Raw genomic sequence first — 14,352 nt, forward strand, 5'->3', positions numbered from 1 at the left:
TTCCCCCTTATCATGAGTAAACAACACCAGTGCCCTCGCTGCAGTAGGTCTGTAGCAAAAAGTGCACAAGCAGTGAAGTGCACCTACTGCAGCGAATGGATTCATATAGCTTGTGAAAATTTGGATGCAGGCGACTATCCATTCATGAAGAGGAGCCACCAGCTAGGCTTTCGCTGGCTGTGTAGCCAGTGTGTTGCACCAGCAGACGAGGTCTTGGCTGGTGGAGGAAGTAGTACCAAGAAGGAGTTTGAAGTTAAAGCTGTTGGGCCGATCTTTCAAGCAGAGACGTATCAAATAAACTGGAGGCACTAGAGACCAAGGTCTCATCACCCATGGCGGTCACGCAAGGTCAGGCCAAGTCATTTGCGGATGCTGTTCGCGGGTCTCTCGTGGGGGGAGGGAAGGATCTGGCTGGGGGCGTGATTGAGATCAGTGCTCATGGCCAGAAAAAAGCCATTCATAGTCAGCATGTACTGAATGTGAAACCAGAGAGTAGCGCTAGTGTCCTGACAAATCAGATGGGACTAGAAGACATCAGAGGCGTACTTAACTCGGTACCGGTTGACAGCTGCCTTAAGACCAAGGCTGGTGGGCTGGTAATGAAGTTTCCATCAGCTGAGGCCAAGGGTGAAGCAACTGGGGTGCTGATTGATCATTTTGGCTCTGAGGGCACTTTTTGCATATCAGAGCCAAAGAAAATGTTGCCTAAAATGACCGTGACAGGCCTTTCCTCTTCCTTGGATGACACTGACATCATCCCAAATATTCTGAGAAAAAACAATAAAATTAAGATGCTCGTTGATCGAGGTTGTACCCTCAACCTTCTCTTCACAAGGACAAGGAATGACACCAAAACTGCTGTCTTGAAGATGTCGCCAGAGGTGAGATCCTCCATTGTAGAACAGGGCAATTACATCTATGTGGATCTTACAAGATGCCGCGCATTTGATAGATTCGGGTTACACAGTGTCATCACTGTCAAGGCTTTGGTCATACATTTGAGAGATGTTCTAGGAAAAGTGATGAATCTAAATGTGTCTTTTGTGCTGGAGCCCATAAATCTAAGGACTGTAGTAACAGAAATTCTCCCAAATGCATCAACTGTTCCTCTTTAAGACATCAAGATGCTAATTCAAAGTCACAGGCGGTAGCCCATTTTGCATCAAGTAGAGAATGTCCAATTATGATTTCTCATAGGAATAGATTGATTGAAAACACCAATTTTGACCATTCAAAAAACTGACTACGTCCCTCTTGAACCAGTTAAGGATGGGTCTTTTAAATATTCGTTCCATCCGTAATAAGATAGACTATATTAATGAAATCCTAAATCAGCACGAGCTTGACATATTGTGCTTGACTGAAACCTGGTTGTATGAGTCTGATATCGATATTATTCGTAATGCTTTGCCTAAGACACATTCTATTATTAGTATTCCCAGGCCTGCTGCTGACTCTCCAGGAGGAGGCGTAGCACTCATCTACTCGGCAGCATTTGCAAACGTTTCTCTCATTGACTCAGACCTGACCTCATCTTCATTTGAATTTATGGAAGTATTAATAAATTTCCATCAGAATACCATTAGAATTGCAGTTGTCTATCGACCAGGTCATCCGGGCAGAGATCGAGGTTTTATGGAGGAGTTTGGGCAGTTTCTTGAAGGGTTTTCTCTTAAACCTGAGGACTTCTTGTTTGTGGTGATTTCAATTATTGGGTTGACAGTCCAGAGTCAAAACCATTTTCTTCAGAATTCCTTGAGTTGATCTCCCAGAACAATTTTTTCAGTCATGTGAGTAATCCAACTCATGTCTCAGGACATGTCCTTGACTTGATCTTGTCCCCTGTTGGTTGCAGGCACGTATCAGGTGTGGAGGGTGACTCATTTGACCCCCTCATCTCTGATCATGCTCTGATCACTCTTAGTTTTGATGTCCCGAAATCCCCTTCATATAAAAAGGTCATCAGGTTCAGAAATTACAACAATGTTGACCGTCAGTTGATGTGTTTTGAAACTGATCAACGTTTAATCCCCATCGATTCTTCAAGTCTTTCTTCTGGTGAATTGGTTGATATTTACAACAACGAGCTCAGGTCAATTTTTGACCATTATTGTCCTGAGGTAGTAAAAACAATCACTGTACGTGATAATTCTCCATGGTATGGTCCATCCATTAATTCTTTGCGTAGACATCGTAGAAGGGCAGAACGTGAGTGGCGCTTGCAGCGGACCGAAGTAACTCGTGTGCGTTTTGTTTTTGCGAGAAGAGCAGTCGTTCACACTGTAAAAGCCCAAAAGGCTAGGTATTATCAAAATAAAGTTGATTCATGTGGTGGTGATAAAAAAAAAAAAAAAAAAATGTCTGCAGTTGTGAACAATTTGGTTGGTCGGAGGAATGTAATTGTTAAACCAACTTCTGTATCTGATGCCCAATTGGCTTCTGATTTTGCTTCATTTTTTACAAGTAAGATATCTCGCATAAGAAGTGATTTAGACAGCAGTTCTCCTAGTGAAGCGTATGCAGTTGACTTCCAGCCACTGTGCACCGGGGGATCATTCGCTTTCAACATTTCATCCGCTGGATGTAAACAAAGTCAAATGTTACATCAGAGAACTTAAAACATTTTGCTCACTCGATCCATGTAACATGTCACAACTGCCTGATGTGTATGAGCATGTTGCAGACTTTATCTGCAACATAATAAATAGATGCTTCTTAGAAAGTAATTTTGTGCAGTCTGAGAAACGTTTGCTTAGGCCCCTAATTAAGAAACCTGCCCTTGATGTTGAGAGCATGACAAATTATCGTCCTGTCGCTAACCTGTCTTTTTTTATCCAAGATTATTGAGCGGGCCATACTCGATCAACTCTTACCACTACTGGAACACAACAGAGTTGTTCCTGTTGTTCAGTCAGCATACAGAAAATACCATTCAACTGAAACTGCACTAACAAGGATTCAGAGTGACTTGGTGGCAAACACTTGTAGTGGGATGTCCTCTCTCCTAGTTCTTTTGGATCTGTCAGCAGCTTTTGATACAGTAGATCATAAACTGTTGTTGGATGATCTGTATTTTTATGGCGTTCTTGATAGTGCCCTTTTGCTCCTTAAGTCGTATCTGTCGGACAGATCTCAGAGAGTGGTTGTTGATTACGCTAGCTCTGATTCTGATCCTCTTCTATTTGGAGTCCCTCAAGGATCAGTTTTGGGTCCAGTTCTATTTACCATCTACACAAGTAGTTTATCATCTCTACTTTATGCTCATGATGTGTCCTATCATTTTTATGCTGATGACACCCAGCTCTATGTTAAGATGTCAGATATCAACAATACTAAGACAAAGTTTGACTCTCTAATGTCTGATATTAAGATTTGGATGGCTAAGAGGAAACTTAAGCTGAATGATGGTAAAACTGAGATCATCATCATCAGAGGAAACAGAAGGGGTGATGACACTGACAATGCCGTGGCTTTGAACATTGGTGTGTCACAGCTGCATCCAGTCAGTTCTGTTTGAAATCTGGGTGTTTATTTTAATTCTAAGTTAAATTACAAAGAACATATTAATCAGGTTGTAAGAGGGTGTAACTTGCATATCAGAAATCTGTACTCTGTGAGAAGATTCCTTAACCCCTTAAACGCGGATCGTCACTTTTGCGACGGTCGGCTCAAAGGACAGAACGGCGGATCGTCGTGTTTGCGATTTGAGTTAATTTTGAATAACCGCGGGCAAGCAGGCTCCAGCTGGTATTGTCTATCAGTACCGCCACCTGTGAGCTACGTTTAGCACACTTGACCTTTGTACTACTGACCTCGGTTGTTGCCAAGTTTCATTTTTTTTTACCCACCCATGCACCGATGCGCGGCCCTCCCTCGTCGTGCGATATGGCAGCGCGCGGACGGCTCATACATGTCAATCTGCGCCGTCATCTCGCAAGCACTTTCTGCTATTGGGAAACGCTTGTTTCCCCAGTTGTCACACTGTGATTTTTTCGCGCGGTTTGCCCCTGTTTAGCGTCAGTCCATGCAAATCTTCCACGGTGACACCATGTCAAATTCAAGCTCTTCCGAGTCTGTGCCTTCCAGCCCTCCGAAAAAGGGTTTTGTGACCTCATCCCCCTTCAAAACCTTACCAGGAACTGCTAAGGGACTGAGTGACTCTGCAATAGCCAGTGAACTATTGAAAGCATCGATGGATTATGGGAGTGACGTCGGTGTTTGGTCAAGCCTGGCAGAGTCTGACACGCAATCGAGTGCTGAGTCTGTGCCAGAAGTGACTGTTTCAGTGCCAAGCACCTCAACAGGCAAGGCTCCTGTGAAAAGGGGCTTGGAATATGGAAAGGGGGCAAAGAGGAAAAGGAGTGGTGACCCCAGTTCACTGCCATTGTCCCCTACGCCACGTCACGCCACCGCCAGCCCGCCACGCACTCCCAGCCCCATTCTCTCGTCCTCCTCTTCAGCTGCCCTGTCTCCTGAGTCTTCAGAGTCGCCTTCACCACCTCGGAAGGGAAGTAGACCTTCAACTTTACGTAGTAGAGGTTTCCGTAGGCCCAGTGTTCGTGTTAGTAGAGCTAGAACTTTGTCCCCTAGTGTAAGGCTAGCTCGTAAGGAAACTCGCACTTGGCAACTCGCCAGTCACGCCACCGCGAGTGACCTTGAACCCTCAGATAATCTCCCCACCACCACCACCACCACACCAACACGACCTAGGACAGCCTCTGCCTCACGCACTGTCTCACCGCCTGCCTCACCCACTCCCACACGACCTGCCTCACCCCCCGCCGCCCCCAGCACCTCCCAGCCTAGGCAGGGCACTCTTGATGCCTTCGTGTGGTCAGAGGGCTCAGATTTTGTGCCGGAGGATCTGCCCTTTGATGACAGTGGGTGTGGAGTTCAGGCTGACTTCCCTGTCCAAGAGGATGGTGAATGCTTGGACTACCTGTTGGCCTTCCTTGACAACGAGGTAATGGAGCAGATTTGTACCGAGACGAACAGGTACGAGGAGCAATCTGCTGCAGTTCGCAAAGGAGAAGGTGAGGCTGCAACACCATCCACGTCGCGGATGGCAGCATGGGTGCCTCTAACGATCAGAGAACTTTTTGTATTTATTGGGTTGATGTTATTGATGCCCCACAATTGGAAACATAAGCTGGAGGAATACTGGAGTTCAGACGATCTTTGCCCAACACCAATTTTCAATAAATACATGAGCCGCGATCGTTTTAGGCAACTCATGACTTACCTTCACTTCGCGAACAATGATGAGCCTTCCCGAACTGACCCATTATGGAAAGTGAGGGGAATCCTGAACTTGATCAAGGATAAGTTTACGAGGTTCCTGCGCCCTTTCAAGAAAGTGGTGATTGACGAGTCCTTGGTTTTGTTCAGGGGCCGTCTTCGGTTTGTCCAGTATATTCCAAGCAAACGGCACCGCTTTGGAATCAAGTTTTTCGTGCTGTGCGACTGCAAGACGGGGTTCATCTTAGACTTCGTGATTTACACCGCCAGCAATGTCGATTTGGACAAGACTGACCCCCTTGGATTCTCTGGTTCTGTGGTGAAAGTGCTTTTGGAAAAGTACTTTGGCGAGAATCATGTCTTGTATACGGACAATTACTATACAGCTCCTAAACTCGCCAAGTACCTTTCTGAACACGGCATCGGATCCTGTGGCACTGTCAGGAGCAATAGGGCACACTACCCTGCCTTCCCCGAGGCTGAAAAATCAAAGCGGGGAGACGTGCACCTGAAGAAATCTGACAAGATGCTTGCGATCAGGTGGCATGATAAGAGAGTCGTGAATGTGCTCACCACAGTACACAAGGGGGAAATGCTGGCCACAGGGAAGGTCGACAGAAGGACTGGCGAACCTGTGATGAAGCCTGATGCTGTCATTGACTACAACGTCAATATGCGGCTGGTGGACAAGTCTGACATGATGATCGGAGAGATAGACTGCCTGAGGAAGAATCGTCGTTGGTACAGGAAGGTGTTCTTGCACTTGATTGATATGTGCATGCTGAACGCCTTCATCCTGTATAAAATCAAGAACAGGAAGCCAGCAAACTACTCTCTCCGAAGATTTTCTAAGACTTGTGTCTACCAGCTGCTTCAGCGTTATGGCCAGGTACTTGCAACAGGTCCCAAACGCCACCTTCAGACACCTCCAGACCGCCTACAGTGTCAGGCCTACCTTCAGCGACACCGCCTGGAGCCACTGCCTGCCACTGCCAAGAGGGGAAAAGCACTGAGGAGGTGTCATGTGTGCAGCCACACTACCAGGCAGGACAGAACCTTTAGGCGCACCTCCTTGCAGTGCAAAGAGTGCAAAATTCCCCTCTGTGCTTACCCGTGTTTCTTTGACTACCACAGCCTGACTAGATTTTGAAAATAAGGGTAAGATTCTTGGAAATAATACTGAGAGTGACAGTGATACTAGTGTTTAGTTTTCTTTTACGTACTGACAGTGACAGTCTGATGAGTGTAAATTAGTGTATGTACTTGTAAAAGCACTGACAGTGACAGTGTTTTTTGGTTTAAATAATTGTACATGGTAATAATATAAGTATTGCGAGTGACAGTCACTCCAGTGTAAGAAGTTGAAAGCATATGTTCCTATTCTATGTTCTGACAGTGACAGTTTGTTGTGTAGAAAATATTATTTTTATAACGATGGACAGTGACACTGATGAATAAGGCAAAAAACGGACAGCTACAGTGAAAGTGAGCGATAGAAATGAAGTGCGAGTGGCCGACCGGAGCGAGAATAAAGTGCCTGCCGTAAGGCTGAATAAACTCGCGCCGCGGTGGTCTTCCTCAGTCCCAATCTACAATACTGGCAGTGACAGTGATTTTTATGGCCGTAATAGTGACAAGCAAACGTTTGCGAAGTACTATGATGGAAAATAATGTAGTACAGTAATCCCTCTAATATCCGAACGCCCAATATCCGAACATCCCCACTAACCGGACATAATCCTCCTGGGATCCAATATTCCCAAAATGGGCCCAAAACTGCAAAAAATTCGAAAAAAATCTGACTTTTTTCCCTCCCATAATTTGAAATTCCCGCCTGGCGCCAAACAGCTGTTACACCATGGTCCCTTCACCCCTTCCTTCCTCCCCCTCCCCCCTCCCCTGTCAGGTTGCCATTTGGTATTTTTCATTACCAAGTGTGGGCCAATTTGGTAATGAAAAATTCGTTTGGTAATGCATTAGAATAATGCATTACCAAATGGATTTTTCACATGTATGAGGATACACAGGATGGAGATGGTGGATTGTTTGCTCTCTCTGATTAATCTGCTACCCTACATAGTGTGAAAATAATCAACATGGTGTTAGTTATATGAGAGTGATTACATGTATTTCCACTTGTATATATAATTAGTGAAGAATATATGCTAGCTTTACGAATTTGGTAATGAAAAGTTATATTTGACAATGAAAGTTGAGGAGATTGGTAATGTGGCTGTTGCGATCTGGCAACTCTGTTACCCCACCAACATCAACAGTCACAGCTTAACTCCGATGGAGAGCAGATACTCATAACAGTGCAAGCCACAGGTGCTTGTTTTTTGTGAATAAACAGTGAATAAACTGCAATACCTTGCCACTAGAACACACAGGAATTTACAGTGTTGTGCAGTGTTAAGAAATTAGAACTTAGAGTGCAGAGGATTAACTGTGGACTGCAAACTGGCGATTCAAACCAGTCCAAGACCAAGGGACTTGTAAGTACCCAGAATGTTTAATATTGTATAAACTCACCTCTAAAACCTCATTTTATGGTTCTTTTGCATTTATATCAGTCTTTTATGTCCCTTATTGGTGTGATTTGGGTCTTAAATAGGTGCTATGCATGTCCAGAGGGAGTTGTATAGGTGTTTTTCAGAGTTAGGGTCCGTAAGTACTAGTCCATAAGCTGGGGCCCAATATCCGGACAGGACCACTATCCGGACCTGCCTATGGCTCTATTGATCCGGATATTGGAGGGGTTACTGTATACGTGTTTTTAGCCGTGAAAAGGCAAATGTGTCAATAGTGATGGGAAGATCGCTGCCGCGCTGCATGTCGGCCGTGCGCTCCGTTCATTTTAGCCTTATTTTCAGTGCTTATTGTACAAATACGGATTCCAAACAACCTGTACGTTGTTGTATAAAGTGTACTGTGACAGATTGAGGCTGTGGTAGAAAGAAAACCGGGTTTCTGGAGGTGTGAAAGTGAAGACTTTGTTACCCAACTTTGCAAGTCTTCACAAGTCCTTTGGTAGTCCACGAAGGCTCAACATGTGTCTCAGGAGAAAGCTGAATGTAAGTACTATATGCCATAAAAATTTTAATGCTCTAGGGTTAATCTCTGATTTTTGGCAAATATTTTCCTACAGGTACTCAGACCCCGCTTCAACCCCGCCACAGCGGGGGGATCGGCCGTACACAGCCACGTTTTAGGGGTTAATAGACGGTGCCTCTTAACCCGCCTCATCCCGACCATTTTTGGAAATAATTTTTTTTGGCTCAAACCTCCGCTTTTGGTGAGAAACATCGAAAAATCATAGAGAAATCGCTCACCTGAGGTTTAAAATACTCAAAACAGATAGCAGTACCTCCTCACCTTACTGTGTTTTCTATCAGGCTGGCTCCAAAGAAAACGAGTTCAATGGGAGTGTAACCATTCCACACCACTCATAAACGGTATTTATTTATTCATTTGGTACGAGTTTATATGTAGTACGAGAGAAAATTGGTTTTCACACAGTAATATAGGCAATATAAGCAATGTTTCACTCATGAAACACAGCAACATACCTGACCTTTTTTGGCGACATTACCTAATCATCATTTCTGACTGTTTCTTCCTATAATGCTATGTAAAATTTGTCCTCCACATTGTCATCGATTGGGAAATCACTCTGGCCGTGAATTTCATACCGTGGCATGACATGGCTTTACTGGCCAGGTCACTGGTAACAGGTGAAATGCTGAGACAAAGGCATGTTGGGGGGAGGAGGTCATGCTGGGTAAGGCATTGTCCCTGCCTGGCATCTTGTAGAGGAAGGTGTCCCGTGTATACATACCAAAAATCACTCGCGAAAATTGAAAATTGTGCAAATTAGGGACCTTGCAATTGATTCGCGTTTATGAATGTCAATGGGATTGGCAGTGACAAAATGTGTGGACGTTAATTCACGTTGACGGGACGCCGTGGGTTAACATTGGTCCATGCAGTGGTCTTGTCTCGTGTTGATTATTGTAATTCACTGTGGGTTGGTCTTCCAAATAATATACTAACAAAAGTTCAGTCTGTGTTGAACAGGGCAGCACAGCTTATCTTTGGTCTCCCCCCGAGAACCTCAACTACCCCGTTTCTGATTGAGTTGCATTGGTTACCAGTAAAAGCTAGAATTGAATTTAAACTGTGTCTTATTACATTCAAGGTTCTTAAGTTTGGTGAACCGAAGTATCTTGCTGAATTGTTAAAACTCCCATCGACACGCCTGGGTGTGATGTTACGCAGTGAAGATGATTCCTTGCGTCTTGATGAGCCAGGAGCCATTCACCAGTCATCTTTTTCTGATCGTTCTTTTGCATATAGAGCCCCTAGATTATATAACAGATTGCCATTGTCCATAAGACAACTCTCTACTGTTGACTCCTTTAAGAAACAGCTGAAAGCCTTTCTTTTTTCAAAATGTTATGACCTGGAGAGAGGTCCTATGACGGATGATTATAGGGTTTAATTATTGCCACTTTCATGTATATATGATGTAGCTTGTATTATATACAAGAAATGTCACAATTCTTGTAATTGTAAAAATAATGTATGTGTGTTGAGTGCTAGTGAATTCCCAAAAGGAAGAACTGGCACTTTTGAGAAACAAAAGGCCAGATTATTATTATTATTATTATTATTACATATACTGTACACAACGGCCACTCTTGGCCTTGAAATGAGCATAAAGTAGGAGGGTACAGAGAAGTTGCTATCATTTGGCTCAGACAGCTAAGTCTCAGTTAGGAAGAGAAAGTTAGGTTTAGAAGAGGAGAGGTGATGCTCATCAGAGAGAAAGTTAGAGGAAAGGCCGCGAATGTTGCTGTAACGAAGAAGTGAGTCAGACAGTGGTTTCAGGCATCTCAATGGGTTGTCGCCGGTAGAGGGGTGGATGGTGGGGGTATTTGTGGTCCTCCCCTCCCTGGGGACTCGGATGCTTGACAGTGAGACACCATTTTGATTGAATTTTGAGTAGGAAGTGTAGTGTGTAACGTGCATGAAGTTTGGCATTGACAGTTAAAGAAACTTGTACAGTACTGGAGAGTGTGCTGGCCTATTCCCTGTTTTACTGAAACACTGAAAAAGTTCAGTAAAGGGGGATGGTCAGGAACTAGTCCTGAGGGCAGATGAAATGGGAGCTCCAGCTCTCCCTGTCATAAGCTTTCCATCCACCTTGGGAGTACCACCCTGCTTGACTGATGCTACTCTCTCCTCCCTATGGTCAGTCCCCCATTCCTGAACCCACAATCTTTGACTTGTCCTAGGTCATTTTTTGATGTGCCTCCCGCAGCCCTTTGCTCAACATTCATGCCTCTCACCTTCCACACCCAGTTGTCATCCTCCATCCTCTCCTTATGCCCAGACCATCTCAGTCTACTCCTCTTTATCATAGCACCAATACATTCAAGCTTCATTCTTCCTCTCACCTCTTCAGTCACTGTCCCAGCCCCCCACCCCCCCAGTCTTGAATTCAAGGATGCACTCACTACACATCCATGTAATCATTGTCATTTCTGTATGTTTGAGCCTACGAATACAGTGTCCTCTTCCTTTACAGTCCATGTCTCATATTTACTGACCGTTATATGACTGGATGTTTTATAACATCTAGTCAAAGCTGAAACTTTCACTTTGTTGCATATCGAATCACTTACATTTCTTTTTTCCAAGTACTTTCCAGCAACTCTAAGGAAGTAATTAGCTAGTTCTGGTTTTGTTAAGCTTTCCAGTCAACAGAAAACATCAGCTGTACTATGGCCAGTATTAGCAGGGAGAGGCCTTTAAGTGGAAATGTGGCCTGATGTGTTTGATTTATTAATTGAGGTACAAGGTAGGGTAGTGGATGTTGGAGTGGCCCTGGTGAGAGAGGATAGTGTTTGGAAACTCCCTGTACTGTTGTTTGCAGATGATATTGTGTTGTTGAGTGAAGACGAAGGGGAGATGCAAGGCTTGGTGGATGAGTTTGGGAGAGTGTGTAAGAAACGGAATCTAAAGGTGAATGTAGGGAAGAGTAAAGTGATGGTCTTTGAGAGAGGTGAAGTCAGTGAATGTACAGCGAGGTTGGATGGTGAGGAATTGGAAAATGTGAGTACGTTTAAGTACTTGAGTAGTGTGATGAGTAAGGATGGAGGTTTGGAGGGTGAATTGCTTGAAAGGGTACAGCAGGAAGAAAGGTTGCTGGTTCTTTGAAAGCAGTGATAAGAAACAGGGAAGTGAGCATGGAAGTGAAAAAGTTACTACATGACAGTATTGTGATACCAACTCTAACATACGGAAGTGAAGCTTGGACGTTGTTGGAAGGACACAAGTCAAGAGTGAGAGCAGTGGAAATGAGTTACTTAAGAGGAGCCTGTGGAGTTACATGGAGAGACAGGCTGACGAATGAGGATATAAAGGAGTGTTGTGGTGTGGATGTGGATGTGATAGGAAGCATTATGAGGAACACACTGAGGTGGTTTGGCCATGTTGAGAGGATGGAGGGTGAAAGACTGATGAAGAGAGTGTATGTGAGTGAGGTGGAGGGGGGAAGAGGGAGGGGGAGGCTGAGGATGAGATGGAGGGATGGGGTGGAGAGGGATATGAGAAAGGGGGGTGTGAGTTGGGAGCAGGGCAGTGAAATGGCGGGGGACAGGGCGACTTGGAGGCGATTTGTTTGTGGCCACCCCAAACGGGATTGAGGCGTCTAGATAGATAGATAGATAGATAGATGATTTTTTTTTATACTTATTTAGCATTATCGATCTTTAGTGCAGTGTACTGTAGCTTAAGAGTTTAGTCATACCTCGTTTTTCACAGGTGTCAAACACCCTTAAATTGTGAATTACTGGAAATAATGAAACTCTTCTAATTGGGGCTCTATTGCTGTAATTGAACTACTGTATATGATTGTTCCCTAAACCCAGTGTAGTACCCCAAAACACCACCAAACAGCAGAAACTATTTGTTTAAAGTAAATTTTCAGATGATTGTCTCAAAATTACCTTTGAATTACCAGTGTATTTTAAGGTGGTTTATTAATGTGTGAATAACCAGAAATGGCAACAGTGAAATTGCAAATAGTGAAGGGCAGCTGTGTAAGAGTTCTTGAAAGTTTTCATGCATTTTTAAACCTAACTTAGTTGACGGGAGGGGAAGAGGATGACTGAATATGGTAGTCAGTTATGAAAGCTGAAGATACATGGGTAGAGCAGCTGTGATCAGAGGGGCATGTAACATGGATTTTTTTTTTTTTTTTTTCGTACCCAAGAGAATAGGTCTATTCCACTGGCATTTTTAAAGCACATCTCTTAACAATTTGTGTAGATTATACCTTGTGAAGAAGAGCAAAGATTTTGAAATACTGAAAGTTGTGCAGGTGGGTGTGTGGTCCATTTAATTGTGTACATTTTTTTAATCTTTCTTTTTTAATGGTGCAGAGTAAGCTTTGGGTGATTATGAAAAGCTGTCAGAAGCAGAGAGCTTGTTTAAAGATTAATATATATACTTTGACAGTGGCACATAGATATAAATGAAAATATTTTTCAGGTTTTGAACCGAATACAAGTGCAAGGTAAAGGAGCGGGTGGTTCAGTTGGCGGAGGGAGTGGTGGACTATCCTTGAAGCTGTTAGGGTCTAGCCAGGCTGCAGTGCCAGGGGGAAGATCTACATTTGTCCTGCAACAAGAGAAAGAGCCATCCTGACCTCCTGGGACAGGGGGTCAGCCCTCATCAGCCCTACCTATAAGTCTGTCAGCAGGAGGTACAGAGGGGTTCCCTGGAGGCCCTACACAGCCCTCATCCATACCCCAGGTGGCCACTGTTGCTGTACCCTTCTGGAGCAATAGACCTGTGTGCCACAACAATAACAACAACAACAACAATAACAACAACAACAACAATTATGTCAAGGTGCGTCCAGCTGGTGTCTGGCCTCCCACCTCCAGTGGACCGGTGCGAGTATCCCCAGTGGAACCTTCAGCCAAGTCCAGCATGGCCATGGCTGCCAGTGGAGCAGGTGTGGCCATGACGGGGGTCACAGACATTGGGGAGATGATGTCCCCAGCAGCCACATCTAATGCTCAGGTTCTGGTTCCCACTGACACTCCACTCATTACCCAAGATGGACCATTGTACAACAGTGGCACAAAGAGCCCATCTCTGTTATGTGTAGTTCTTGATGATTGAGGGGCCATGTATTTTGGTTGTTTAGTAACTTTAATTACAAAATTTGTTACTCTGTAGACAAGTGTTGCTCCAGTGTGCAGTGATATTGTGAGACAATATCTGTTCTTGTGTGATATGTAGCTCTTCACTAGTGTGTGCTAGTGAACCATGACAAAAGTGGAAATGAAAAGAGGCAGTAGTGCAGTTACATAGCAGGCCCTCCTATACGCTTACATTTTGTCTCTTGTGTGATACAAGTGCATGCTGAAGAGACTTTTTTTTTCTTTTTTTTTTCCTTTTTTTTGTATTTATCTGTGATGTTTTGTACTCTGGTGTGCTCTTGCAGCCAGACTTAGGGTGTGGGATACTTGGCTGGCCCCGGCGCCTGCAGCTCATGTGTTGGTGTCTGCCAGCACTCACCCTTTCACTTGGAATGGACACATTTCAAGTACTAGTGGCTCTTTGGGCCATAATGTAATATAACAATCTAGTCTTGTTTGTTAATACTTGTTTCCCCCCCTCATTGCATTGGTGTTTTTCATCCTCCCCCTCCACCCCTCGCCCCCTACACACTGCCATCCTCGCCATCCAACCTTTCTTACGTAAAAACGTTGTAATTGTTGATGGTGGTCTGCATAAAAACATTCCCTTTGTAAGTGGTGCAAAGTCACTTACCTTTCATTTTTTTATTTTTACTTGTTTATTATTTGCATTAAGGTTGCTCTCTGTACTTACTACTGATTATAGTGTTCATGTGTAGTCATGAGTGACTCTTCGTCTGCTGTCACACTCCTCTTCCTGTGCAATGTCTTTTTTATAAATCTGTGCATGCCGTGGTAATGCATTCTGTCATCTTCCTGATTGTTCTCTTTACTTGCATTATAGTAAGAATAACAGAGTACATTTTGTTCCTTGATTTTTAAGAATGAAAAACTTGTA

The 14,352-nt window shown here is 44.1% G+C and overlaps 1 protein-coding gene across 1 annotated transcript in view; it reads left to right on the plus strand.

Annotated features, from left to right (window-relative positions):
• Positions 1-12,951, plus strand: part of LOC145401950 (uncharacterized) — a 240,300-nt gene extending 227,349 nt beyond the window's left edge. Inside the window, exon 8 of the mRNA XM_080274059.1 lies at positions 12,796-12,951. Within this exon, the coding sequence (XP_080130185.1) occupies positions 12,796-12,951 (156 nt within the window). The remainder of the gene's footprint in view (positions 1-12,795) is intronic.
• Positions 12,952-14,352: the final 1,401 nt, after the last annotated feature.

This window comes from Coenobita brevimanus, chromosome 6 (genome assembly GCF_032717465.1).
Source record: "Coenobita brevimanus isolate Jiangsu-jjx chromosome 6, ASM3271746v2, whole genome shotgun sequence".
Classification (NCBI taxonomy): domain Eukaryota; kingdom Metazoa; phylum Arthropoda; class Malacostraca; order Decapoda; family Coenobitidae; genus Coenobita; species Coenobita brevimanus.